This window comes from Erpetoichthys calabaricus, chromosome 8 (assembly GCF_900747795.2).
Source record: "Erpetoichthys calabaricus chromosome 8, fErpCal1.3, whole genome shotgun sequence".
NCBI classification, from domain to species: Eukaryota; Metazoa; Chordata; class Cladistia; order Polypteriformes; family Polypteridae; genus Erpetoichthys; species Erpetoichthys calabaricus.
Genome location: NC_041401.2, coordinates 92,108,539 through 92,136,424, shown reverse-complemented (window position 1 = coordinate 92,136,424; position 27,886 = coordinate 92,108,539). Strand labels below are relative to the sequence as shown.

General features: G+C 35.5%; 2 protein-coding genes across 2 annotated transcripts in view; one reads left to right on the top strand and one right to left on the bottom strand.

Moving 5' to 3' along the window:
- Positions 1-27,886, top strand: part of nf1a (neurofibromin 1a) — a 456,100-nt gene that overhangs the window by 347,555 nt on the left and 80,659 nt on the right. The window contains 20 exon segments of the mRNA XM_051931227.1: positions 8,405-8,455; positions 8,457-8,489; positions 8,491-8,595; positions 8,597-8,731; positions 8,734-8,842; positions 9,124-9,212; positions 9,214-9,274; positions 9,277-9,404; positions 9,407-9,464; positions 9,467-9,485; positions 9,598-9,661; positions 9,663-9,804; positions 11,705-11,742; positions 11,744-11,824; positions 11,826-11,873; positions 11,875-11,901; positions 12,317-12,457; positions 13,367-13,646; positions 21,878-22,092; positions 22,451-22,512. Of these exon segments, the coding sequence (XP_051787187.1) occupies positions 8,405-8,455; positions 8,457-8,489; positions 8,491-8,595; positions 8,597-8,731; positions 8,734-8,842; positions 9,124-9,212; positions 9,214-9,274; positions 9,277-9,404; positions 9,407-9,464; positions 9,467-9,485; positions 9,598-9,661; positions 9,663-9,804; positions 11,705-11,742; positions 11,744-11,824; positions 11,826-11,873; positions 11,875-11,901; positions 12,317-12,457; positions 13,367-13,646; positions 21,878-22,092; positions 22,451-22,512 (1,886 nt within the window).
- Positions 2,057-4,728, bottom strand: LOC114655833 (uncharacterized). Its single transcript, XM_028807094.2, has 2 exons — positions 4,611-4,728; positions 2,057-3,251 (listed from the first exon to the last, which is right to left on the bottom strand). Exon 2 carries the CDS (start codon positions 3,218-3,220, stop codon positions 2,504-2,506), a length of 717 nt encoding a protein of 238 aa, XP_028662927.1. The 5' UTR covers positions 3,221-3,251; positions 4,611-4,728; the 3' UTR covers positions 2,057-2,503.

The window sequence follows — 27,886 nt, the reverse complement described above, 5'->3', positions numbered from 1 at the left end:
TGTACAAGCCACGTGATCAGATGTCACTTAATACTTCATCATCTTTGGACAGTGATAATGGGAAGCATAGTAATGGAGGACAATTTTTCTGTTTCTATTTGCAACTGCGCCCTCCACTCAGTCTCATTGTTGCTATTTGCATTAAAGGCTGTGTTCATCTGCCATGACTGAGGAAAAACCCACTGCTGCTCGGCCTTCATGAGAGCTTTGTTCACTAGCCATTTCAATTCCATATAGTTGAACTGGTGCAAATGTCTTTCATCAGAAACCACCAAAATAATTAATTGCACCTATTGTTGAATTCTTCCTATGCCTTCAAATTGTTTTAAATTCTTATATTTGCACATATTGGTCCTAGATCATGCCTTTGGTGGGGACAGAGAGATAACAAAGCCAGCCTAGCTTCAGGAATGGCTCTGTGTATTCTAGTTTAGGGACTTCAGAGCTACTAGGTCCTGTATGTATGCTGTTTGTTCTTTGAGAGCAACAGACCTGACACCTAATATTCTTTTTTAAAGTAAGGGCAATTTTTCAAAATAGCAGGTCATTTATGCAAGAAATAGTTGATTTATATTCCTAGAAAAGAAGAGAACTAATACAACACTTGATATAAAGATTGATTACACTTGCAAGAAATGTAAATTTTTGAAAACTCTCCTCTATCATATCAAAATAAATGGAATCTACTTTCGAATTTGCAGTTTGGTGGTAGAAAGCAGAAAAATACATTTTAAAACTGTACTACATACTTTGTCAGCTTCATAATTGGCTTCTAGACTCTTATTAACAGTTAAGGCACTGCCATAAAGCCTGTTTTCAAGCATTGTCACATGACATAAGTAAACTATTAAAATCTACCAACCTACTTGGGGGGGGGATTGTTTACAGGCTTTCACTCTAGAAGACTGGCAATCTACCCCCTCAAGGTCTATATACCGAAATGGGGAAAAAGGGTAATGCAGGAAAGCTCAAAGAAAGAGCAAACATTATTTACAAAATTCCTATTATTTATTGGCTTCTTGGTGTTTTTTTAATTAATACTGTTTTTCTTGTTCTCATTCGCCTGTTTAATGATCTAAATGTTTATGTTGATTAATGTTCAGCTGTACTGACTAATTGTTAAACATTTAATTTGTAATTCAAGCTCCTTGTGCCTGTTTTTAGTGTAGTACTTAAATGCTTGAGAGAAAAAAAATGTAAGACAAATTTGCTTTTTTAGAGAGGGGAATTGATGAATTCCCTATAAATAACCATATCCTAAAATTAACTTAGAATACAAAGGAAGATAAATGATTCACCTTACCATTAAGAGCCCTTTCTGGATTTCTTGACCCCTCATTGTTTGCTGAGCCCACTCAGTTGATATTGGTTAATATCTAATATACCCTTGTATCTCTTTTTCTCTATCAGTAGATGCTTTGTCCTAATCAGACACCCAGCAATAGTTCTCAGGGATCAAGGGAATATAGTTTGAAAAGTATACAAGAGAAATTCAAAAATTTATATTCTTTTGTTATATACATTTTTTTTAAAGGTCTGCATTAAGAGAGTAATGTCAAAAAGAACATTGTACATATTCTGCCCCTGACTAGCCATTTTTTTGTCATCTTTGTCTTTAGTTATAAAATATAATGTTTATATTTTTCTTTCTTGCATTTTTTCGATAATTTTAGAAGATTTTAGTCAACATAGTCCTGAAATACTGAACTGTATATGCAAGTTGAAAAGTGGAAGGATGAGTGATCAGTGAATGCTATTTAATTATAGTGCTTTCTTAAAATATAAAATTTATACCTTAAAGAATTAGACACAATTTTAAAATGTTTGTGAAATTTTGTCATATGCATAGCACATGTTACCAATCAATATGGACAGTTTTGAGTTTGGTGACTCTTACTATGTACTGACCTTTAGATGCTGCTGTGAAAAACTAAGGGTACTTCATGCATTAGTTTTAATGTTGTGAGTTAAATAATAAGCAACCATTCAGATTCCAGCTTATCTTTTAGTGAAGACCATGAATCAGTTTAATAGTTTATCAAACAGAAATGATGCATCACCTTCTATGATTTTATTTCTTTGAATCAATGTTTACATTTCATATTAAAAACAGGTTGTATGATAGATTGTTGCAGCATTAAAAGCACAATAAATGAATAAAATATTTAATAGCACAGAGATAGCATTTCTTTTATTATTTGTAAAGATAGCATATAGCAGTATCTGTGATGTGGTGTAAAGTGTTTTTTATTAAAAGAAAAGACCTTGGTTTTTGTGTAGTGCATACTCCTTTACAGAGCAGCACAAGATAACAATATATACTGTTAGTTTTTCTTCTGTTTGCTTCTGGCAGCATAGTTCTTGACAAATAAGCTTTGCTTATGGAGATGGTTTTTATTTGGGTGTGTAGCCCCATAGAGAATATTGGCAGCAGTGACTTTTTTAAAACCTTTTTTGATTGAACAGTGAAATTTCTTCCTGCAGTATAAACATGTAAACTGCTTTAGACATCAAGGATGAGCTCTTGCATTTCTTTTGTGTCATTAAGAGTAAGAATGGTTTCATCCACTGGATTCTGAAGGTTATCTTGTGGTGTAGGAAACACATCCTCCGGAGGTGGAGGTGGGAGTGGAAGTAGGACATCTTCTGCCAATGTTCCATCACTGTTGTGGTCTCCTTGAACAGGTTTATCATTCACTATTGGTTCAGTGGCTCTCATTTCTTCCAACATTATTTCTGTTTCTGTGGGCTCTGCCAGACTTATTTGGTTTTCATTGTGCTTGGGCATAGCATCCTCACTTGGAATACTGACTGGTAGCCCACTGGTGCAGACTGGGAAATTCTCTGTGATGTTCGGTTCTTTTGTTTTCTTTTGGATATTCTTAAGAAAGCAGAGCTTTTTTCCAAAGGCTATTATGATTATCAGTTGAATTAGGATAACAATGACCAACACACCTATTGTGATGTTTGTTGGTGATTCCAACACTTTTGACAGCCAGGAATTCTCATTTGACTGATCCTTTGTATCACTAATACATGAAAAAGACGTTTGTGAATCACTTTTCAACGTTGTATGTGTAATTGCACTGCTGGTAACAGGTAAATTGCTTGTACTGTATATTTCCTTTGGCGATTGTGTGCTTGTAGTAGTTGTGCTATTCCCATAAACTCTTAGAAACGCAGTTGCAGAAATAATTAAAGAAAACAGAATCTTTTCCATCTCTGTTCACGTTGTCTATCAGAGTTGAAAACTGAAAAAGTAAAACATTATTTACTGTTAATATTTCCATCCATTCATCCATTATCCAACCCGCTGAATCCGAACACAGGGTCACAGGGGTCTGCTGGAGCCAATCCCAGCCAACACAGGGCACAAGGCAGGAACCAGTCCCGGGCAGGGTGCCAACCCACCGCAGACTGTTAATATTTGATAGCTTAAATTCCTTTTCATCCCATTTTCTCATACTAAGACACAAGTATAATATACTCTTCAAAATAAGTGTGTGTTATTTCTCTTTATATATTTACCTATTTTCTTTTTATTGATTTTCTTTTTTATTGATAACGATATGTTCTTATGATCTAGCTTTTTCAGTGGTGGCACTTACATGTCAGTCAGATATTACTTATCAGCCAGTTTCTTGCTAATAAAGCACAAAGAATTAATTTAAAATGGCTTTTAAACATTTTTATTTTAATAGAATAAAAATTGCAAATTATTAGTTAACCTTTTAAGTTATGATATTGTTTATAAGACTCATTTAATTCATATTACATTTAAGAAGTATTAGTGTTCTCACCTTGTTTGTATCAGTTTTCCAGATACAATAATTTTTCTCCAACATGCCTAAACTGCTAAAATATATTGTTACATTTGTTGTTTTTACTCAACTTTAATATATGCTGCCACCTCACATTTTTGAGTCTTGACAAACACACTGTATATATGGAATATGCACATTATTTTTGTCTCTGCATGTTTTCTTTCTAAGGTTTGTAGGTATAACATTCTAAAGGCATTCATGGTAGAATAATTGGTAACTGTATGTTACCCCTGTACAAATGTGTATGTTGTCTACAGTAGACAGGCAACCCACCTGAAGAATGTTTTAACATTGCCTCAGATGCTATGATGATGGGCTCTAGCTCTGTGAACTTGATTGGTTTAAGTGAATATTGGTTAAATATTTAAATGTACTCAATACATTTCTTATACATCTAAGGGTATGAATGGGTGGTCCATGTTAATGATAGTTTATAAGTGCTATATAAACCAATCCTACCAAACCTCTGTAGACCAGCCTTAACCCTTCACAGACGTCTGATACCTTATATAAACTGAAAATGACAATGATTGAATTTAGTTTTATAATGTTTTTTTAGTTTTAACTTTAATATGCGTTTTAGTTTTGTGACATGTGTTGAAATTCTGAACTTTGTTTCCAAACTGGAAAAAATATTTTCATGTTTAAAATGTTAACATGTTTTATGTTATTTAGAGTGCCTGATGCTGTCAAATTTCTCTTTTCAATCAATAAGATATACATTTTGGAAGTGAAACAAAGCCTAAAACAGTTATATTTGATAAGAAATAAAGTAATTTGTCTTACCTGAAAAGAATTCAATTTCAAATTAAATCTTTGAAGATTTGTTAATAATGATGGCTACAGCGTTGATCGAAACCAAGCCTCAGATTGTGATGAAAGGCACATATTTGAATTCTATGAACTTAAGTTAAAAAAAAAAAGAAATACATCATAGGCAAACCACATTGGTGACACACTTCCTAGCAACGCTGTGTGATTTTAAGATTGCTGCAGTGGTCAGGGGTTCTGCAAAAAAAACTTTTGTACACAAGTAGCTCATAATAATATAACATGACTGCAGAAAACTGTGAAAAATAATTGCAAATGAATAGGGGTATATTTGGCACATCCTTTTCTCATCTTTTAAGGGCTGACAAAAGGTTTATGCAGATTTTTTATTACTTCTAATAAAAAGAAGTTTATACCTATAAATAAAATGTTTGTTAGCTTAAATAAAAGTAGGTTAATTGTATTTTTGACCAATAGAAAACATATTCACTAAAATATGATACAATTATTAAAAACTTCAAATAACACATTTTAAAAGTGTCATCATTGATTTAATTTATGAAGACTCGCTATAAAGCACTTTTCATCATTTAATTCAGCAATTTTTTTTAGATTATGGTGCCTAATCTCTGTAAAAAGCAGAATAATAATATGTACATAAAAGAACAAATGTCAAACAAGCTACTGAGAAGGAAGATGCATTCAGTGCTGCTATTTCAGCCCACAGTTAATTCTACTTCCTTTATCTAGCCCTTTTTACCATGACTGAAACCATAACACTAGATGCAGCATCTGCAGCTCAGCATGAATAAAGTTTTTTTTTTGACAGCTCAGTTCAGTTAATTCTTTGTTATTTTCTGTGTTTTGTTACAGTATGACTGATCTTGTTTCATCATTGCTCTTACATAAATTCTAAAACCGAAACAGCAAACTAAGTAAAATATCCACCACATACAGAAAGGAATGAAAGTTAATTTTTTAAGCTCCAGTTGAAGAGTTTTTTTTGTACTGTTGTCACTGCTGTTATATCTTGTGTAGAACATTTCTCTTCTTTATCTAGGAAGATTAAAATATTTATAGTGGCATGCAAAAGTCTGGAAGCCTTTTGCAAAGACTAATGGGTGAAATACCTCAAGTAATGACTGAAAGACTATTATCTAGCTACAAAAAGCGCTTACATGCTGTGATACTTGCCAAAGGGAGTGTTACTAAGTATTGACCATGTCAGGTGCTCAAACTTTTTCTTCAGGCCCTTTGCATTTTTTTTGGTATTTTTTTTTACCTGTGAATGATGGAAATAAGGATGCAATCTTGCTTAAAATACTAAAGAAATGGGTCATCTCTAACTTTGTGTCTTTTGGTAATAACGTCATTTTCTGCTCACTTAACTATTCACAGTAACAGACATTTCAAGCAAGAGTGCCCAAACTGTAGCATTCCGCTGTAAGTAGAAAAAACTGTTTTCACTGCCTTTCAAAAATACCACACAAGAATCATTGAAAACAACTACACATGCAATCACTAGCTTCAGTTTTTTAGTTTCTGTGAGATCACATAAATTTTAAACCTGTTTTATCGTATTAAAACTTAACAGTTTATATTGTTTCCAGATACTTTTTTTAAAATTTATTTCTTTATTTGTTCCTGTTTTATATATTGTTTATTAAAATAGTTTAAATACATGAATCAAAAATAATAACTTTTTTTTTCTTTTTTCCATGGCTCTTTTCCTCAGACCTACCATCCAAAACACAGTGCACAACCACCAATACATAGACCATTTCAAACTGTACTAACTCCAGAATGAACTCTTGGCCAACCTTTGCCCAATTTTTAAGGGGAGGCTTTGTACTTCTCTATAAAATAATCACTAGTGTCACTTTTAGGTTTAGGAATGCTACTTGAAACTCCTGGCTAGATTTCCAGAATTTAGTGATGAGCATACAGGTTTGCTAAAGTTTGTTCTTAATGCAGTTTTAAAAGGGGTTAAATGGTTTCTCTGTGTTGGAAAACAAAGGATATTGCTCCATAAAGCCTTATTCACACTTCTGTGATTACCTGTATCTTGTTTGCAGCTGCATAACACGCATAATGTACAGCACACCTGTAAAATCAAGTGTATTTTGTTGCTGCCATTCATGCCACTGCAGAAGACTGCAGTGTGTTTTTTAAATGTTACGTGCTGCATAATTTTCTCGCAAAAGCACATCAAAATCCACCATCATGCCTTTATTATGTTATTTCTCCTAAGTACATGGAATAAAACAATCCACAGTTTTGCAAGCACCCTTTCCTGTTTCTTGATTCCTGCAGTTGAGGGTGAGGATATCCACGATACACATTAAACTTGTCATGAATTTATTTTGTAAAACCAAAGGCTGTGTTTAGTTACAAATTCAATTTCATGCCAATTGTTTTGGTCATCAAGTTCTGTTTGACGGCTCCAGGTCTCTATGCATTCTTGTGACTTTTCTAAATGACTTTCTAAATGCTTGTAAAATGAATACTAATTGGGCACAGTACTTTTGAGGTCAGGGGGACTTCTTGTTGTTGCCTGGCCATTGTGAATTCTTCTTCAAATGTACACAAAAAGTATAAGCTCAAATAGCTATTGTTCTTGCCTTTAAAATACTATAGGCTCTCCTAATAACATATACATTATACTGAGTTCATTTCCTGTTTCTTCCATGCTTCATGATGTCTCTTCCTACATTAGCTTCTCCTTGCTAGACTGGCATCTTTTCTCGCTCCATCCTTAAAATCTTTAATCAGCCATATATATAATTTAATCATGCAATAATACATTTTAACTAAGTACTTACTTCCTGAACAATACCAGTAATTAAACTAATTTGTTCAGTTATGATTTAAGTGTGTTTTAATAAAACAGATTTAATATGTTGGGCAAAGCAAAATCTGGACAAATCTGTTCTGAGAATTTTCAGGTTAGAAAAACAGAAATTTTGAGGTAAGTTAATTCTACTCACTAGCACATGAAAATGAGAATTTACTGTACTCTGTACACATGACAGTATTGGCCCTATAAACTTGTAAATCAGATAACAAAGAGCTTTAGTCAAGTAGGAAAAGAAAAGAAGCCATATGTGAATCCACATGGCAAAGGCAGGAAGACATTACATATATTTGAATCTGTTTTTAACTTTAAAGTTTAAATAACACTATAGAAGGTTTGTCATATGATCAGAGACCACTCTAGCAAACCTGTTTAGTTAGCTAATACCTAAGTTATTGCAATATGTCATTCTGATATTTTCAAAACATATTAAGGTTTCCATATCTTTATAGTTTACTCGAGACTTGCCATGAGTGAGTAGTATATATATTTTGCCTTTAATTCACTACCTTTAAAACTGCAGTGGTTTCTTTTAGTGTATGTTGCATAATTTAATTTAATAAAATTCTGATAGTTTATGCTTTTTAAATACCTTTAAGAAATTTTTAGTGTGCTGGATAAGTTTCCCACCTATACTTCTCAGCTCATATTAAAAGAGGTTTAATCTCCTTTTCTAGAAAAGAACATACTCTTTATTGAAATTTAGGACTGTTCTTCTCTGTTCACGTCCAGAACTGACCTTTCATGTCAAATTGCAGCTCTTGCAGCTTTGATATACTGGAGATGCCTTGTGTCTTAACTCCACACCTGGATTACACTGACTTTATCCCCTGTTTACTCTTCACTCTTTTCTTTGCTAGTTTTTAATACTATTAAAATTACTGTTATACTAACCATTGCTTTACATCTATATTTCTTGAACACAATTCCTAACTGTTTTTTTATGCCCTATTAGGTTTAAACTGGCCAGATAAATGGGGACCTGTTGATCTATCATGTCTTGCTGGACACTGAAGCCTTATTATGCCAAGCCATATGAGGATTGTTGTGGACCTAACTCATGCTGGACCCAGCAATCGTTTTAAGAGACTGACCTTCCTTTCTAAGTGGTTTGTAGTTTTCCCTGGCTTTGCCTATGAGAATGTAGGCAGCAGTTTACATCTACAATTGCAACTCTTGGGTGCGAGAGTATACAAAATATCATGAACGTCTTGCTACTGGCCTTAAGGGAAGCAAGAAGTTAATTTTTATTGTCTCCCCAAGTAGACTTGCAGAGCAGAGTGGAACCTGACCAACAAAAAACTGCCAGCTGCCACGCTTGCACTTGAGGAAGATCTTAAAATGTTCCACAATGCTCTCAAGCTAGCTCACAAGGATACAAAAGTGTCTATTAAGGGTATTTATGAAGAGTACTAAGGACTGCATTTTAGACTTGTTGCAAACATTTCATTTTGATTAAAATTTGATGTCTGAAAGTTTATTTTACATTTGTGATTAATCTGAAAAAGGAAGTTAAAATTCAACTTTAATAGTAAGACACTATGATAATGCAATAACCTGTAATGTGCATATTTTGACTATCTGGTGGACTTTTCAGCGTGTTGCATAGGGAAAACATTGGAAGTTTTTCATTTTTATTGATGTATAATGTTTGTTTCCTCCTATATTTCTTACAGGTTGGATCTACAGCAGTTCAGGTAACCTCTGCAGAGCGCACACGGGTCCTTGGACAGTCAGTATTCCTAAATGATATTTACTATGCAGTCTGAAATTGAAGAGATCTGCCTTGTCGATGAGAACCAATTTACTTTGACCATAGCCTACCAAGCACACCTCTGACATTCATGCATCAGGAGTGTGAAGCAATTGTATCAGGTCCATTATTCATATTCGCACATGGTGGGGAGTTATCACAACCAGATTCCATCCCTCAGCACACCAAAATCCGACTAATGGGCCACAATAGCAGGACGTACCAGGAACTCTACTGGAACATTGCTTCCTCCTCAACTTGGGGAGTCGGATCCAAGCTTACGGTAGGACAGAATTTTATTGTTCAGAAGTTGAAAGTTTGTTTTCACTTTGAATTCCAGCGTCCTTTGCCACCTGGTTCAAGTGTTTCTAAGTCATTGCCTTTCTTTTTCATAGATCTGCTGCATATAACCTCCTGTGTGCCTTAACATGCACCTTTAACCTGAAGATTGAGGGGCAGGCTGTTGGAGACATCAGGTCTGTGCATCCCAGCCAACAATACTCTTTTCATTGTCTCAATCAGCAAGACTTTAGCTGCTAATGAACCACATCTCACTTTGGAGTTTCTTGAAGAATGCATTTCTGGCTTTAGCAAGTCAGTGAGTATTATTTGTAGAAATTGTCTGTAGCTTGATAAACATTTCTTTTTGATAACGTAACATTTAATTGTGACAGTTACTATTGTCTTGCCACTGTTTTCTGAGTCATTATTCATTTCAGGACTTAACCCTTGACAGCTAAGCATCATCAAACATCGTTTTTAAACATAAAACCTGTTTGTAGATTTTATCATCAGTGTCGGTCTGAAATAGCCTGGTATTAATCCTCAGTTCTTCTCTGTCAGATTCCTCTAACAGTTATTATTATAAGACCAAGAAAATTAACAAGGTTTCTGTTGAGTTTTTATTATTCAATATAGAACACAGGCTTTTTAATTCCTTCTTGCACTCTTAATAACCTGTTATATTATAGACCAGTAACGGTGCACTGCACGATAACGTGCAGTGAAATACACTTGACTTGAGCATTCATAGTTTTCATACTCTTTCTCTGTTCGTTTAGCATTTGTTTGCTCAGAGGTTGATGCGCTTGCTGCTTCCCTGAGCAGCTCTTCTTTCTCCACCCTAGGTGGCCCTCTTCTTCTCTTCTTTGTCTGTATTTTTTTGCGTTAAAACTGATTAAATCAGTGTTTCCAGTTGCAATTACTTAGTACATTTTCCTTACAGTAATTTTTCACTTAAGTCTTCATCTGCTTCAGGAATGATTTAAGATATGCAGAGGTAGGGGAAGTGATGGCGAAGGTGCTAGGGAATGACAATGGCACCTGTACGCATGCACCGCACGGTTGCCCTTCTGGCCACTGCTGAGAGTTGTTTCTTCTACAATAAAATAAAAATAAAAAGAGTAATAACCTTGGAGGTCAATCATCAACCGAAAGGGGATAGTAGACATCACGTAGTATATGGTGTACCAAATTTCAGGTCAATAGGTGAAACGGTTTGTGAGCTACAGGCGATTTAAAATCCTAGACAGACAAACGAACAGCCACTGTAGCGTATTATATATAAAGATATTTTACGTTCACCCATCAGTCTATGTTTGTTTTATTTCTTTCTATGTCACTAATACTACTGGCTGCTTATTTTAGTGGCATGTACCATCACGAAGTACTTACTAAGCAAACTATAATTTATGTATCAAAATAATAATTACCAAGGTGAACCCCAGTTTTTAATGACAAGACGGTTCTGAGAATTTTACTATATGGAAGACAGAATATACAAATGAAGTCTTGTTATTTAAGGTGAAGAAAAAAAAAAGAAGTTTCAGGACAAGGTAGCTATACTCACTAATTATTAGACTAGAGAGTGATGATGTGTTGGATTAGCACACGCAAGTAAAAAATTTGTTGTTTTATATACACGTGACAATCAAGGCCTTAGAAAACCAATACAAAATGAAGTATTAGTAAACAATTTGATAAGGGTAGGGATATATTTGATATCAGTATAACAATGTAGAAGCCGAGGATCTATAATAGACAAGAGAAATTGATGTCAAAAATTAAAAACTACTGAAGAAGTGGGTTTTAGTGGTTGGTTTAAAAGGTTAACATTGTTCGATTCCTCACCACCAGCCAGACCTAGAGTAGAGAGTTCCTGCCATTAGGTGCCTCAGTACTATCTTAAAATTTGCTATTAGCATTATAATTTAGTGCTATTAGTGAATAATTTGGAATAGCAAAAAGGCCAGTGTCCTATGGCTTTGAATAGGAGATAAGCAGCATGGACTAATATTCATTGATGTTAGCACTAAGTTTTTTTAAGTTACATAGCATCCTTTTTTGATGGTGTCTCACGGGAAGCCAGTATAGCTCATGAAAATTATGTTTTAATGAAAGTAAAACATTATTAAAGTCTTAAATATTGTACAGTCTGCAACACCTCCAGAACGTAGTTTGTATGTACTCTTGATATTATCTGTTGTCTTTCTTGTTCTTTAGGTATTGAACTTAAACATCTTTGTCTGGAGTATATGACACCCCTGGTTACTGAATCTTGTCCGGTTCTGTAAACACAATGATGATGCTAAACGGCAGAGAGTCACAGCTATCTTAGACAAGTTTGATAACGATGACAATCAATGAGAAACAGATGTACCCCTCTATTCAAAGCCAAAATATGGGGGCAGCCTTGTCAGGTACAATTTGTTTATTGTGTTTTACATTATTGTCTTCTTTGAACTCTAAAAACTTAATTAAAAAGTTAGCCCTGTAAACTATTTGAAGTCTTGTGATTTTTTTGTAATAAGGTCTTACGGCATTGAAAACATGGATAGAACAGTTATTAAATGCTGCACTTTAATTAATAAATATCTTGCCCAATGGTCAAAATGACTACAACATACTTCATATTCAGATGTCTCATTAACTTTATACATTACTGATTCAACTAATATCATTCTTTATTTAAACAAGATTAAATAAAAAAGTACACAGCACACTACTACAGATTAAACTACAGTCAAATTGAAAGTGAGAAGATAAAGTATAATATAAAAATAAATTTCCAAAACATAAGTTATAATCTAATTATTGTTTTTTATTTTCCTGCAGATTACTGATCTTTTGGATGTGGTTCTGGATAGTTTCATTAAAACCAGTGCCACAGGAGGCTTGGGCTCCATTAAAGCTGAAGTAATGGCAGATACAGCAGTGGCATTGGCTTCAGGAAATGTCAAACTTGTTTCGAGCAAGGTTCATATCTTTTTTTAAACGGGTAGTTTTTTAACTGACAGCAAAAACTTAGGCTGGTCTGACATGTGCAATTTAGCTGCGAATGGTTTAGTGGTTTTTACTATTCTTAATAACTTGTGGTTTAAAGTCATTTAGCAATGCTCATAATACATACATTTGCATATGTTTGAGATCACGTTATAAAATGGAACTTCAGTGTTAGTTCCTATTGCTAACAGTAACCACATATTTTTAAATACTAACTGATTAGCTGTGTACTTTTTTTTGATATGTAGCTTTTTTTGCCCTCCTTCATCTTCAGAAATACCAAAATATGCAGCTTATTAAGAGCATATTAACTTTGAGAAGGTGGTCACACAACACTAATCATTTTAATTAAAAGGCAGAAGAATTGAGGTCACTGTAACTTTGTATTATTTTTATTTTGCTCAGTGGCCCTCAGTGACTAATCAAGTGAACAGATTTTAGTGTATGATAATCTGGGAATGAACCTATTTTAAACGCTGAAGCTTATCTGAGCAAACACTGCCTTTGCTCCAGCAAAACTTCGCTTTTGTTTTGTCTCTTATTATATGTGACGGAAAAAATGAAGATGTGAAAGTTATTAACAGAAAGAGTCTAGCAATATCATTCATGAAAACAAAATATTTGAACATAATTTTTTATTTCCTTCTGCTGATGTTTACACTAAAACTGAGTTTCTCGGAGGAAGCATTTTGTAATTATTTTATAGTTTATTGGTTAGTGTCCTTACTGCAAATGTTTGTCTGAGATTAAGACAAAAAATGTTTTTATTGTACAGTATTAACTGGATAGACAGCCGTGCTTAAATTTGAATGAACATGATTTTGTTTGGGAAACCCATCTTTCAACAGATTACTGACACTTCTGATATTTTTCTGAGCACAGGTGATCGGGAGAATGTGTAAAATCATTGACAAGACCTGCTTATCTCCTACACCAACCCTGGAGCAGCACCTCATGTGGGATGACATTGCCATTCTGGCACGTTACATGCTCATGCTTTCCTTTAACAACTCATTAGATGTGGCCGCTCACCTTCCATATCTCTTTCATGTGGTCACATTACTAGTAGCTACAGGGCCACTGTCCCTTCGTGCTTCCACTCATGGTTTGGTTATCAACATCATTCACTCATTGTGCACCTGCTCCCAGCTCAATTTCAGTGGTAAGTGTTGTTAATTTCTTTCTTTCTTTCTTTCTTTCTTTCTTTTTTCTTTCTTTTTTCTTTCTTTCTTTTTCTTTCTTTCTTTCTTTCTTTCTTTCTTTCTTTCTTTCTTTCTTTCTTCTTTCTTTCTTTCTCTTTTCTTTCTTTCTTTCTTTCTTTTCTTCTTTCTTTCTTTCTTATATATATATATATATATATATATATATATATATATATATATATATATATATATATATATATAATATAAATAATCACATACACACACTTTGGCCACTTTATTAAGTACACCTGTTGAACTGCTTGTTAATGCAAATATCTAATCAGCCAATCACAATGCAGCAAATCAGTCAGTGCATTTAGGCACGTAGTCTTATCAAGATGACCTGCTGTGAAGTACAAACAGAGCATCAGAATGAGGAAGAAAGGTGATGTAAGTGACTTGAATGTGACATGGTTGTTGCTTCACAAGGGCTGGTCTGAGTATTTCAGAAACTGCTGATCTATTGAGATTTCACGCACAACCATCTCTAGTGTTTACAGGGAATGGTCCGAAAAAGGGAAAATATCTAGTGAGCAGCAGTCCTCTGGATGAAAATGCCTTTTTATTTCAGAGGACAGAGGAGAATGGCCAGGTTGGAAAAATGTTGCGTGGTATGATGAGTCTCAATTTCTCCTGGCACATTTCAGAATTTGGTGTCAACAGCATGAAAGCAAGGATCCATCCTGCCTTTTATCAGTGGTTCAGACTGGTGGGGGTGGTGTAGTGGTGTGGGGAGTATTCTCATGGCACACTTTGAGTCTCTTAGTGTCAGTTGAGCATTGTTTAAATGCCATAGCCTACTTGTTGCTGTGTCATGTCCATGTTACTGATCATGTCCGTCCCTGTCCATTCATGACTAGAGTGTACCCATCTTCTGATGGCTACTTTCAGCAGGATAACGAACCATGCCACAAAGTGCAAATCGTCTCAAACTGGCTTCTCAAACATGACAATGAGTTAACTGTACTCAAATGGCATCCATAGTCACCATATCTCAGTCCAGTAGAGCACCTTTTTGAAAACAACAGAGTCTGCTGAGAGTTTTTGGTCTTTTCTGTGGTGTGAGAATTAATTAAAAAAAATAATTTTGCTCTTATAAACCTGGGTTTTGGTTGTCGCTAAGTAACCGTGTGGCAATTTTTAAAGCTTTTTTCCCTTTAGAAGGGTTTTTTGCTTTTCCTGCACAGGAGGAAAAGTAGTTGGCTGTTTGGAAGTTCACATGGAAAACTTACTTTTACTTGTACACATACATGTTCTTGTTATCTGTATTTGAGCTGGCATTGAGGAGGCAGGGTAGAAGGCAGCAGTAAATGATATTGGCATCTATAAGAAGATTACCAGCATCTATAAGTAAATAATCTCCTCATAAGAATAAATAGTTAATAAGTAATTGAAACAATGATTCCTTAGTTTAAAAAATAAAAAAGGCCACTGCTGACTTCAAAGCAATAATGGGAGAAGACTCAGCATTAAGTAGGTAAGCGGCAGCCACAAGGGGCTGTAGGAGCAGATACCATAGTAAGAAATTAACTAGCATCAGATATTCATTAATCAAGATTTATTTATTTATTTTATTTTAGATTGAACAGTTCTTAGCGGACCGGAGATAGAACAGTTAAGTGGGCGACAGCATAAGGGTTGTCCAAACTGTGGAGAGCTTTTAAGTAAGGAATAAGAGGAGTGCAAAGTTACAAAAGCAGGCAGAAAAAAGTAATGTTAACCTCATAGAAGGACAAACAGCAGGCAGTTGAAAGGGACAATAGTATAGAAGCTTAAGGGGACAGATGGTGTAAAATAGTTGTAGCAGTTCTGTAATCTATTTTCTTTGGCTTCATTTTTTTAGTTTTACCATTTTAGTTAAATCATTTAATTTTAATTTAAAAAATCAAATTTTAATAATGAGGTCAGTACAATGGAAGACCTGTTGGATGTTGGACTTTTTAGATGATGGCTTAGAGGAGCCAGTCGTCTATGAGGGCTACATCTGCAGGAGATGCCAGCTGATCCAACACCTCAAGGTCAGGGTCACTGAACTGGAGGAGGAGTTGGCTGGCCTACGTTGTAGTAAAGAATTGGCAGACCTGGCTCTGGTGTCCTTTAGAGAGATAGTGTGCACCCCTAATGTGGCATAGGAGGAGATTCCAGACCAGACAGGCAGAGATTGGTGGGTCACGGTCACAAGGTGTAAGGTAAAAGGTGCACACTATGTCAAACTGTTTTCAGGCCCCTGCTGAGCTGGATGGTGTCTCCGATGATTTTGAGGTGGTAGACAGGGATGAGGAGCCCTAACAGCCACCTCAAAACCAGTTCCCAGAAAGAGAGAGGTAGTGATAATTTGGCACTCGGTCATTAGGCAGATTGAAGCACAGGTTTGCTCCAGAGACAGAGTCTCACACAGTGTGTAACCTTCCAGTTGAACAGGTGGGGAACCTCCCTGGAAGGGTGGATAGGCTCCTAGCCAGAGCAGGGGAGGAGCCAGTTGTCATTGCCCATTTTGGAACAAATGACATACATTAGGGTAGTCTGTCAGTTCTGCGATCCAAATTCAGAAAGTTAGGTGCCAGGCTAAGGAGCAGAACTCTGAAGTTCTGCCTGAGCCACGTGCCAGTCCAGGTAAGATTGAGGAGATCAGAAGGCTTAATGTGTGGCACAGACTTTGGCGCAGGGTAGAAGGGTATATGTTTATGGGGCATTTGGACTAATTTTGGAACAGATGGGACCTGTTCTGCCACAACGGGTCACGTCTGAACCTGAGGGGCACCAGTGTATTGGGGAGGCATATAAGTAGGCTAGACGAGGAAAGTTTAAAGTAGGGAATGGGGGGCAGGGGGTTTAGGACCGGCCAGGTTTTGGACTATATACATGGAGGAGCAAACAACAGAGTAGAAATAAAAATCCGTAGTAATGTAAATTCCAATCCAACATTTAACCTCCTTAGCTTTGCATTTTATTCCAAAAACTTTTTTTTGGCATGAAAAATTACATCCATCCATCCATCTATTATCCAACCCGCTATATCCTAACTACATGGTCTCGGGGGTCTGCTGGAGCCAATCCCAGTCAACACAGGGCGCAAGGCAGGAAACAAACCCCGGGCTGGGCGCCAGCCCACCGCAGTGAAAAATTACATTCTTATTAAATCTCAAAAATATAATAATTATACAAATAATAGTAGTAATGATGGATAAAAATAATAATGTGAAATGAACAATAATAAGAAAAATAATAACAGTAATAATACTACTACTAATGATGCCAAAACAGTATAGAATCTCAAAATGAGTCCTTTGTGTGGTAAATCTTAAAGCACAGTGAAAGACACAATCCAGCGTCACATTCGGGACAATGATAGTGTGTTTCTTTTCAGATTTTTTTTCCAGATTTATCTGTTGTGCTGTTTCTGAACAGCACACTGCACAGGTACAAGTTGGATTCGTGTTTTTTTTTTTCAGGGTCGACAGCTTCAATTTAGCAGGAGTGTAGACGGTGGATGTACAGCAATTATTTGTTCTACAAGCTGGCATGTAAAGTTTACATGAGATACAGTTTCTCCAGCTTTTTGTATGTATAAGACAAATGCATTCCAAATGCACTGTTCCACCAGATGATGAAATATCTTTTTGTAGTATTTCTTTTGTTGCCTCCGCATATGGGGGAGAGAAAGTCAATTCTTGATCCATGCGATTTACGCCGTCCATCGTGCTATTGTATTCGACCACAGCACAAGGCTGTGACCATTGTTGTATTACGTACAGTGCTAAGAAGACAAACATCTTTCTTGTCCTTCCATTTCAGTGCAAGCACTTTACCCTTTTGCCATGCTACTAGCGTATCTCGCTGTAAGTTAGCTCTCCCAAAATCTACAGGCATGCCACAATGGTTATGGATGCACTGTTCCATATCTGTCAGTCTTTCTTTGCAGCAAAATGTTAAATAGCTCTGGTGAAGTATTAAAATTGTCCATGTTTACACAGTAACCTTGATTCCGCAGAGCATCTATCAGTCAGCACCAATAACGTAGCAACGCTGTACTAATTGTATTTCGGGTCAAACATTGTCCCCTTTCCTGTTTACAGAACCAAATTCCAAATGTATCCCATTTTAGATTCACAATGCTCATAAAGCTTTATGCTAAATCTTGCTCTTTTTGATGTGATATACTGTATCCATGACAGTCTGCCCTTATAAGCCATGAGACTTTCATCGATGAACCTTCTTCATCAATTTAAATGCTTATTCTAAAATGTTATTGAGTAGATCCTGCCAAGTTTTGAAAAAGTTTTGTATAGATCCTCCAAGTGCGAATTTGATTTTTTCCAGTTTTAAATAGTATATAACAGGGGTGGGCAAAGTCATTCCTGAAGGGCCACAGTGGCCGCGGGTTTTTGTGCCAACCCATTTGATTAATTAGAAAACAATCCTTGCCAATAATTACATTTCATGTCTTGTTAGTGTTTTAACTCTGCTATGTCAAGTCATTCTCATATCCTAGATTTTTTTTCCATTCTAAGGATATCATCCAAATACTTTGAAGTGTAAAACGGATGGCTAATTCTCAATCCTTCACTTTTTTCTCTTCTCTTTCCTTCCAAGTATTTAATTAAACCAAATAGTGCACGATAAATACACACAGGTGTAAAGGGTAACAAGCAAAATGGATAACTGCTGGTTTCTTTTGTCATTTGCATCTTATTGCTAATAAGGAGCAATTAAAAACCAAGAATGCAGCTGTTTAAGACTTAAATAAGCAATAAGGGTTCAAAGTCTTAATGAGGGAGATAACTAAAATGAAGCAGAAGTGTTTCTAGAGCACTAAGTGCTTCTTATTAAACAACTGGGTTGGAACAAAAACCTGCAGCCACTGCGGCCCTCCAGGAATGACTTCGCCCACCCCTGGTATATAACATCAGTTACCCACTGACTTAGAATAGGAGAGTTATGATTCTTCCAGTTGAGCAAGGTAAGTCTACGTGCCAATAGTGTAGTAAAGGCAAATACAGTTTGTTTTTCCTTCTCCTCTTTAATTGTTTGTCCTTCTCCACTTTTAGCCCATCTGGAAGTACACCAAACACAGCTGTTAATGGGTTAGGAGGAATTGTGACTTTGAGGCTGCCTGAAAGCATTTAAAGATTTTGGTCCAGAATTATGTTAATTTGGTGCATGCCCAAAACATATGACCCAGTGAGGCTGGAACTTGATTGCAGCATCCATGGTTAGATCTTGCCCTGGAAACATTTTGGACAATTTTAAGCAAGATAGGTGTGCTTGATATATAATTTTGAGTTGACTAATTCTATGCTTTGCACATATGGAGCTTCTGAGTGAATTATGTGCATTGATTGAAGATTTAATCGAAGGCAAGAAATTGTTAACTACAAAGAAATGATCAATTCTTGAGTAGCAATGATGCACTGGTTAGTAGAAGGAATATGCTCTTGAGTTTGGGTTTAGAAGTCTCCAGGGGTCTGATAAGTTGTGGTCAGTTACAAACTGTGTAATTGTCTTTGCAGGGTTAGATGTTATAGCCCCTGTGGCAGGAGACCTGTCTAGGTCTGGATTTAAAACACAATTAAAGTCCCCAGCCATTATAATTTTATGAGTTTTCATATTAGGAATGGATGCAAATACATTTTGGATGAAGTCCCTACCACCGACATAAATATGCATAAATATTTATCAAAATCACTTTACAGTTAAATAAATTACCTATGACAGTCACATATCTCCCTTCAGGATCAGATACTACATCTGATACTACAAATGAGACTGTTCTATGTATAAGAATTCCCACACCTCTAGTTTTCTTTGTACAGCTGGAATGGAACATTTGGCCAGTCTAGTCTTTTTACAGCCGAAACTGATCCTTGCTTAATAAGTCGGTTTCCTGTAAAAAATACTTTTTTAGTGTTTAGACCTGTTAGGCGAGAGAATACTTTTTCTCTTTAATTTGTGATTCAGGCCTTTAACATTCCATCTCAAAAAGTTAACTGTCCGGTCTTGGAGACATTGCTTCTGAACTTTTGTCATTTTGTAATCTTAACTGAAAATAAGACCGCTTTAACCTTAATTTCTAATTTTCCCAGGAGTTATTACCATGAAGCCAATTGTTACGTTGGCACATATACTTACTTACTGTTTATGTTAAACAGAATTTAAATGCAAGTCCTCTTCAGTTGGACGATGAGCCCCAGGTGTGCCTGGAAAGAATTAGGGAAAGAGGCCTTATTTTAGGAGTGTGTTATAGACCACCCAATCCACACATCTTTTTAGTACCGTAATATTAAAAAGGCAAGTTTACAGAGGAATATTATAGTCATGGGAAACTTTAATTATCCGAATATTAACTGGGATAATTTTGCAAATGGAGGAGCATAAGAGCAGGTGTTTTAAGAAGTAATCAGTGACTGTTTTTTAACACAGTATATTAAGGCAGCAATGCAGGGTGAGTCTTATCTGGATTTAGTATTTTTTAATAATCAAGATATGTATAATTAAAGGTGTAGAAGTGATTGACCCAGTAGGGTCAAGTGACCATAATAGACCCATATATTCAGGTAGACTATAAGAATATAGGACTTTTAAAACTAGACTTGATGTTTTTTTTTTTTTTTTTTTGAAAAATTAAATGGATAAGACTGTCAACCTGTTGGGCTGAATGGCCTGTTCTCATCTACATTGTTCTAATGTTCTACTCCGGAGATTTACATCATGGATGTGCTGCCAACAAATTTTCAGCAGCTGCATGGACCAAAATCCCTGAGGAATGTTTGCAGGACCTTGTTGAATCTATGCCACAGAGAATTACAGCAGTTCTAAAGGCAAATGGGGGTTCAACCTGGTACTAACAAGGTGTACCTAATAAAGTGGCTAGTGATTGTGTGTATATACATATGAGGTGCGATCCAAAAGTTCCCGGAATGCATTTATTTAAAAGCATACACACCAAATAACAATTAATGGTGAATAGTTCCTTGAAAATAGTCACCCGCTGAGTTGATACACCAATCCCAACGAGATTTCAACCTTTCGAAGCACCTCTGGAAGTCGTTTTTTGTCAGTGTGTTCAAGACGTCGGTTGTTACTGCTTGGATCTCCTCCACCGTCTCAAATCTGCGTCCCTTGAGCCTCATCTTCATCTTAGGAAATAAAAAAAAAAATCAGATGGCGCTAAATCAGGGGAGTATGGATGGTGGGGAATGGCAGGAAACTTTGTAGAAGCCAAAAATTCGCGCACAATCAGAGATGTGTGAGCTGGTGCATTGTCATAATGCAAAAGAAATGACTTGTCAGCCCACATCTGAGGACGTGTTCGGCGAATTCAATTTCGCAAATGCCTTAGAACATCCCTGTAGAATGCTTGTTGCAACATTTCATGGCTTTCTTTTGCTGTTTTTCCCAGTTTAAAACAGAATTTAACACACACTCTTTGTTCTTTCAAATCACTCATTTTCACAAACAACCCTTCACAGACACAACGGAAGTGTAAAGAGAACTGCGACTTGAAAAACAACTGTGCTGGCGTTATAATGCGTGATAACAGCTCTCAAGGACAACTTGAATTGCTATCTAGTGGCGATTGATATAACCAAACCCTTCTGGCTGCAGAATAAATGCATTCCGGGAACCTTTGGATCGCACCTTGTGTGTTTGTGCGTGCGTGCGTGTGTGTGTGTGTATATATATACAGTATATATATATATATATATATATATATATATATATATATAATATATGGTGTGTGTGTATGCACCAATGGTTTCTTTCCATTATATAAAAAAGATTTACAATTTTCTGTGAAATCAGTTAAAAACTGATAAAAGTAATGCCATCCTTCATTCTGTATTCCACGAAGGAGACACTCAACTTTAGGACTTAACATTTAACTTTTAAAAATTACTGTTTTTAGCTACTAAGAAGCTAACTTAAAAGCCATTATGAATTATACACATATGCAGAACAACAAAGTCTTCAAATGTGAATTCAGCAATTCAAATGGAGGTTGGCTACTTGTTCATGTATGTATGTAATATTTGACTCCCCAGTCTAAACATAATTGTCATTATTACACTTAAATGTGCTTTTGTTAGTTCAGTTTTAATAATTGGTTGATATTAACACTATTCATATGAAACTGTTAAAGACTTTTTTTAATTTCTTTTTTTTTTTTTCAAATAAAAAATGTGTTTTCCAGAGGAGACAAAACAGGTTCTACGTCTTAGCCTTACTGAATTCTCGCTCCCCAAATTCTACTTGCTTTTTGGGATTAGTAAAGTGAAGTCAGCCGCAGTGATTGCTTTTCGCTCAAGTTACCGGGATCGATCATTCTCACCAGGGTCTTACGAAAGGGAGACTTTTGCTTTAACATCACTGGAAACTGTAACAGAAGCTTTACTGGAGATAATGGAGGTAGGATAAATTGCTGGTGCTCCACCACACTATAATTGAAACTAAAGCATCTTAATGTTTATCTGCTCTTTACTTTTATGAGTCAAGCATTATTTCTGAATTAATTTAGTGGTACATACAGTAATATTTTATACCAGTCATCATTTCAGTGGAACCTTAAGGGTCATTTGAAAAGACTCGAGTGTTGCTTTTAATTTGAACTCCTGCGTATTATTACAGTCCAACAGGCCCTGCCATTACAGGCAATCTGGATAAAAGAGTCATAATGGACCAATTGACAAAAATAAATGTCTTCAGCACAAAAATCCCTAATTTTACTAATCCTGGTTATATTAAATTTTTTCTTACATTTTTGCAGGCCTGCATGAGAGATATCCCATCATGCAAATGGCTGGATCAATGGACAGAATTGGCGCAAAAGTGAGTATGAACTTCTGTCAGAGACAACTTTGCATCATTCTCTTCCTTACTGCCTTTAGTGTGACATATTTAATTAGAATCAAATTTGTTTTGTCTCTTTTCCAAAGGTAGTCATGCTCAAACAAATGAAATCTTTACATGTGCAAATGGGAAATTCTTGAGGCCTTTATATGTTTTCAACTCAGAATTGTATTGTAGTATGTAAATTAAAGGGTTGTGTTGGTTTAATGTACAGTTCCTCACAACACTAAAATTGGCCCTTATCCCTATGTCAGTATTAACTTTTGGTTGACTTGAGTTTGTCCAAATCTTGATTTGGACATAGGAGTGGAAGGCACACTTTTAACACACACTTCATAAAGGTTCATACACAGACATGAACTTTAACACTAAAAGGGCAATGACTGATGCCAATTGGTGCTGTGTGTTTAAATCTTCAATTATTTAACCAGTGTATCATGTTTATGGCCTTGCTTTATTTTTCCTAAATTGCTACACTGCAAATGCCCATACAGTTGTAACTCTGAATAATTATTCAGAAAATATGATTGATACATTGGTAATTTAATGTGTATTGCTGTCTATCTCATCTTGCATGCACTAAACTAAATTTATACATTATTTTCACCTCAGAAAATTCAGTCTAGCTGCAATTATCGGATTTTTTTTTATGTTGCTACCCGAATGTGAATTGCCTTTTCTCTTTCCCTTGTAATAAAAAAAATATTGGAACTCCAGGTATTTCAGTTTGCTAAAAAATAAACTAATGTGAAATTGTATTGCATTATTTTTACTCAACTTGGAATACAAAGTACACACCCAACATCAATTTGGCATGGTAAAAGGAGGACCCACCAGATGGCACATTGTGAACAGAGCTGCCTTTCAATGCTGCAAGTGAAGAGCGCATTACCGGAAGGCGATTAACTCACAATGTTTCAAGCGCCTTGACAGTCCTGACAATGTTTAAAAATGTTTGAATAAATGGTGGGCTTTCTTTGTGAAAATTGAAGGGCCGATGGAATGCGGTACTTTGCTGTGGATAAGGTGCTTTTTTAGGAAAAAATATATGATTCGAGTACAGCTATATTGAAATGCAGATTTGTGTATTGTGTCGCATACACAGACAATCGCACACATTGAATCCCATACACAATGGTGCTTACATAAGCAAGGAAAGCTGTATATTTTTGTATGTGCAAACACTATCTGGACTAAAGTGTCTGTGAAAACATTGCAAGTGAGCCATATTCCAGTGCTGTGCCATTCACTCACAGTTTACTTTGACCACAATCTGCCATCTTGCGTTCCCAACCTCAAATTGATACTGGTTGTGTGCTTCATATACTGACATCTTTGCTTCTATATCAGACACTTTGCACACTTTTTGCAGAACTGCATCATGCAGTATGAGTAAGGGTTGAACAAAACAAATGATGAGCAGTTGTTTTCATTGAAATGTTGATGCCCTTTCATTCTGTGCACCTCAAGCAAACCTGACAATTCTTGGTTTAAATTTTACATAGGTGTCGATGTAAATAACAAATATATAACTCAGTGCTTTTCCTTAACTGGAAAAAGAGCACACTTGATTACCAGGGAATAATATAGATAGTCAATGACTATGAAGATGTAGCTCATTGAGCCTTTCATAGGCAGTGGGAGAAATATCTCAGCTGACCGTATTTTCACATAATTTTTCAAGGTAGATAAGCTCTTTGCCTAAAAGACAAGCCTGTTCCAAATCGAACTGTAAACAAACTGAGACTGGAAAGGTAACACAAGAGATTGTAAAAGAGACAGACACCAGTAAATTCCCAGTACGCACACAACAAAAGTACTACTGTTTTTGCTGTAGCAGATGCTTAGAATGCAAAAATAAGTGTGGACTACTGATGTGGACAGTATTATAATCAATCTATACAGTATTTTCACTTGCCATTTACCTGCATATTCTATGAAATTTGTAAGTATGGTTTTAACTTCTATAAACTATTTATATGGAAAATTGTTGCTTTTTACTTAATTTATTATTTTTTGTTTCCAGCTAATTAAAAATTGCTCTTTTGCTTTTTATGTTCAAATATTGAAATAGATTTATACCTAGCATCACTGCAAGTTTGGAAAGCTGCTTATGTCATAGCATCCCTCTGGGTCTTTCTCACTTTTGGTAGAATGAAGCAGTGCAGTGTGGGAGAATGTAATTGGTATAAAATCACAGAAAACTGCATAAAGTGTCACCCTAAAAATGCCAGGAACTGTGCTAACTGCTTGTGTAGACTGTTTTAAACCTTCATGCTGCTTATCATTTACAAATGTTTGCATTTCCTTAGAAATATGTGAGTATGGTTGTAAGTTATTGAACTATTTCTTCAAAAGAGTTTCTACTTCATTGTTATATTTTATATGGTCAGCTGATTGAAATATATAGTTTTGCTTTTCACTAATAAACAATAAATTCTAAAGCAGTTTTCTGTGCAACAGCAGCTCAACCTTGCAAATTTATATTTTTTTTATTGAAAATATATGATAGCATTAAAAGTGAAAACATAGGCAAAAAATTATATCCCATGTTCTAAGAAATTATATATTTTTTATGTTCACTCAAGGTGTATTAGGCTATGTGTGTTTTTTAGATGTAGGGCTGTAGTGATGCATTATCTGGATGATGAGCTGATGGGCCATTAATGAGAACATAAGAATTCAGATGCTACTTGGCATATGGCCTTGATGGTTGTAGTACTGATTAAATGCATAGCGTTCCTTTTGTTTAGACACTGATACACCAACATAAAATCCCATTTCCATCTGCATGTACAGATTTTCTAATTTTATGATAGGATGTGTTTTACATTCAAATGTGTTTACAAGTTTTCCAGTAATTTTAAGCATTCAGGCAAAATATTTTTTTCACCAAATTATAAAAAGCATTTCATCCTGTATATGAAGTCATCTGGTTTATTGCCCATTCTTTTTTGAACACATATACCGCTAAAAGGAAATTATTCACTGACTTTTCAAATTCAGCTTGCATGTCATCATAAGGCACACAACTTTAGTGTGCAAGGAATTCTTTTTAGCATTTTTGTCCACTTAGATTCTTGAATGTTTCTCCACAGAGGTTACTGATGTTAAAAAGAGCAACCCAGTAGATGTACTCATTTTTCCTCCTTTCATTTGTCACTAAGTGCATTTGTAAGTGAACAATATTTAAATCTATTAGTTTTGGTTTAGTGTTTCTAGGACAACAATACTCTGAGGTTTTTTTTTCTCCCAGAAGTATGTGTAACAACTTGTTGTCTTAACAAAAAAATTCACGTCTGTTGCTCAACTAGAATCTTCGTGTTTTTTATATGTCAGTTAACTATGTGATGTAATGCTTCACAGACTGTAAAGTAGATATTTTTTTCTTTTAGTTTTGAAACTTCTTTTACATTCATGGGAATGGTTGTATGTTTTCCATATGGAGAAAAGAATCAATAATTCCATTCCAGTTGCAGGGCTGGAACATATCTGAGAAGTATAGGCATTCAAAACAGGAACCAGCCCTGATAAGGCCATTCAATCAATCACACATTCACTTACACTAACACAGACATACACAAACAGACACTTTATAATTATCATTTAAATTAGTATGCAAATTTGTGGTTTTGAAAGGAAAACTGAGTTGCTCACAGAAGAAAAATCCAAACAGACACTGGTAGAATTAAAATGTTGAATGCCTTTTTGAGGTAAAATCTTGTGTTTACGTACTGAGAATTTAAAATTTATACAACACAAATAAGCTGGAAAAACATCTGTAAATGGATATATTTTTTAAGGAATAAAGAAAATTGACACTTTTTTACCTACCTACCCCAACATTTCTGTGATCAGTTACAAGTTCTACATATTGCTTTGCCATGTCCTTAGAAAAATCATCATTTTTACTTATTCATATTCTAAAATCAAACAAGTACTATGTTGGATTGATGTTACCTGTTTAATGAACATGAAAATAAGGTGAGAGACCGCACTCCCTTTAAGGAAAAGGAATATTGGTTTGGATAATTGAATAATATGGTTTATCAAAAGAGAACTGGTGACACAGAAAGACAAATTGGGCATTGTCTGTTTTCATTACATATTTATTTATATAGCACATTAAAAAGACAACAAGTGTCAACCAAAATGCTACAGAATAAAATCCACTATGCCAAACTAAATATTGAACAAAATAAAAGAGAAGAATAAAACCACTAACAGATTAAGAAAACAATAGAATGAGAGAACCACAATCAGCTGGCAGCAATATGAAACAAACCAAGATAGAACAGTCCGCTGAATACAGTCTTTTAAATGACTCTGAACCCTGAGAAAAGACTTTTTTGAATTTGATTTAAAAATATCTATTGTGGGGGATGACTTAATAAAAGATGGAAGAATATTCCAAAGTCTTGGGGTAGCTATAGAGAAGGCCTGGTCACCTGTAAACTTCAACCTAGAGTGTGGAACAGTTAGAAACATCTAATCAGAGGACCATAGGGCTCGAACGGCAGAATGGAGGCTGATAAGGTCAGAGATAACTTAACACTAGAATCTCTGAAGCCTACGAAAACACTCATAATCCCAGCCCATCTTAAATCCCTACGCACCTCTCCATTACTGTCTTTTGTTTTGTAAATGTGTCGATCAGCACAAGCAGCCTGCTCTCCCATTCCCCCGCCATATCCTCCAACCAGCCCCACCCCCCCAACCCGAAAAACAGAGCTCACCTAGGGCAAAAAGCTCTCCCACCTTAAGCTAAGCCTCCTTATCTATGTGTGAGGTACCTGGTGTTAAATATGGTAAAAAAAAAAATATATCGTCATTTGGAATACATTCATTTCATGTGTGCTCTGTGTCTACAGCGATCTGTGTAAATGTAAGATGAAATGTGAGGCAGGAATTGTTGAACAAATAACTATAAAAGAAACATTTTTCATATTGTAGTAATAATTGACAAAATGTAGGGATGAAGTGTATAATGTGTGAAGACTGAAGTCCAAATATCAAATAGTAGTAAACTGCTCTTATTGTTACTATTATAGAATAAAAACATATATTTGATTTGAGTCTGTAACAGCTGGTGTAAATTTATGGTACTTGTAAAAGTTAGTGTTTTTTTTTTTTTTTTAAATCCATTTTATTCCCTCAGTCACGTTCACACTCCCCCCGCCCCCCCTCCCGATCTGACATTGCTGTTTTCAAATAAACAAGTGCTATAACACTGATGAATTCAGATGAGGATGAGGGTTCTGCATCGGAGAAAGGGAACAGAAGCCCTCCCCGAAAGAAACATCAGCTCACACATAAGGACAATGCAGCTGCACCAGGCCTAAAGGCGAAAGAT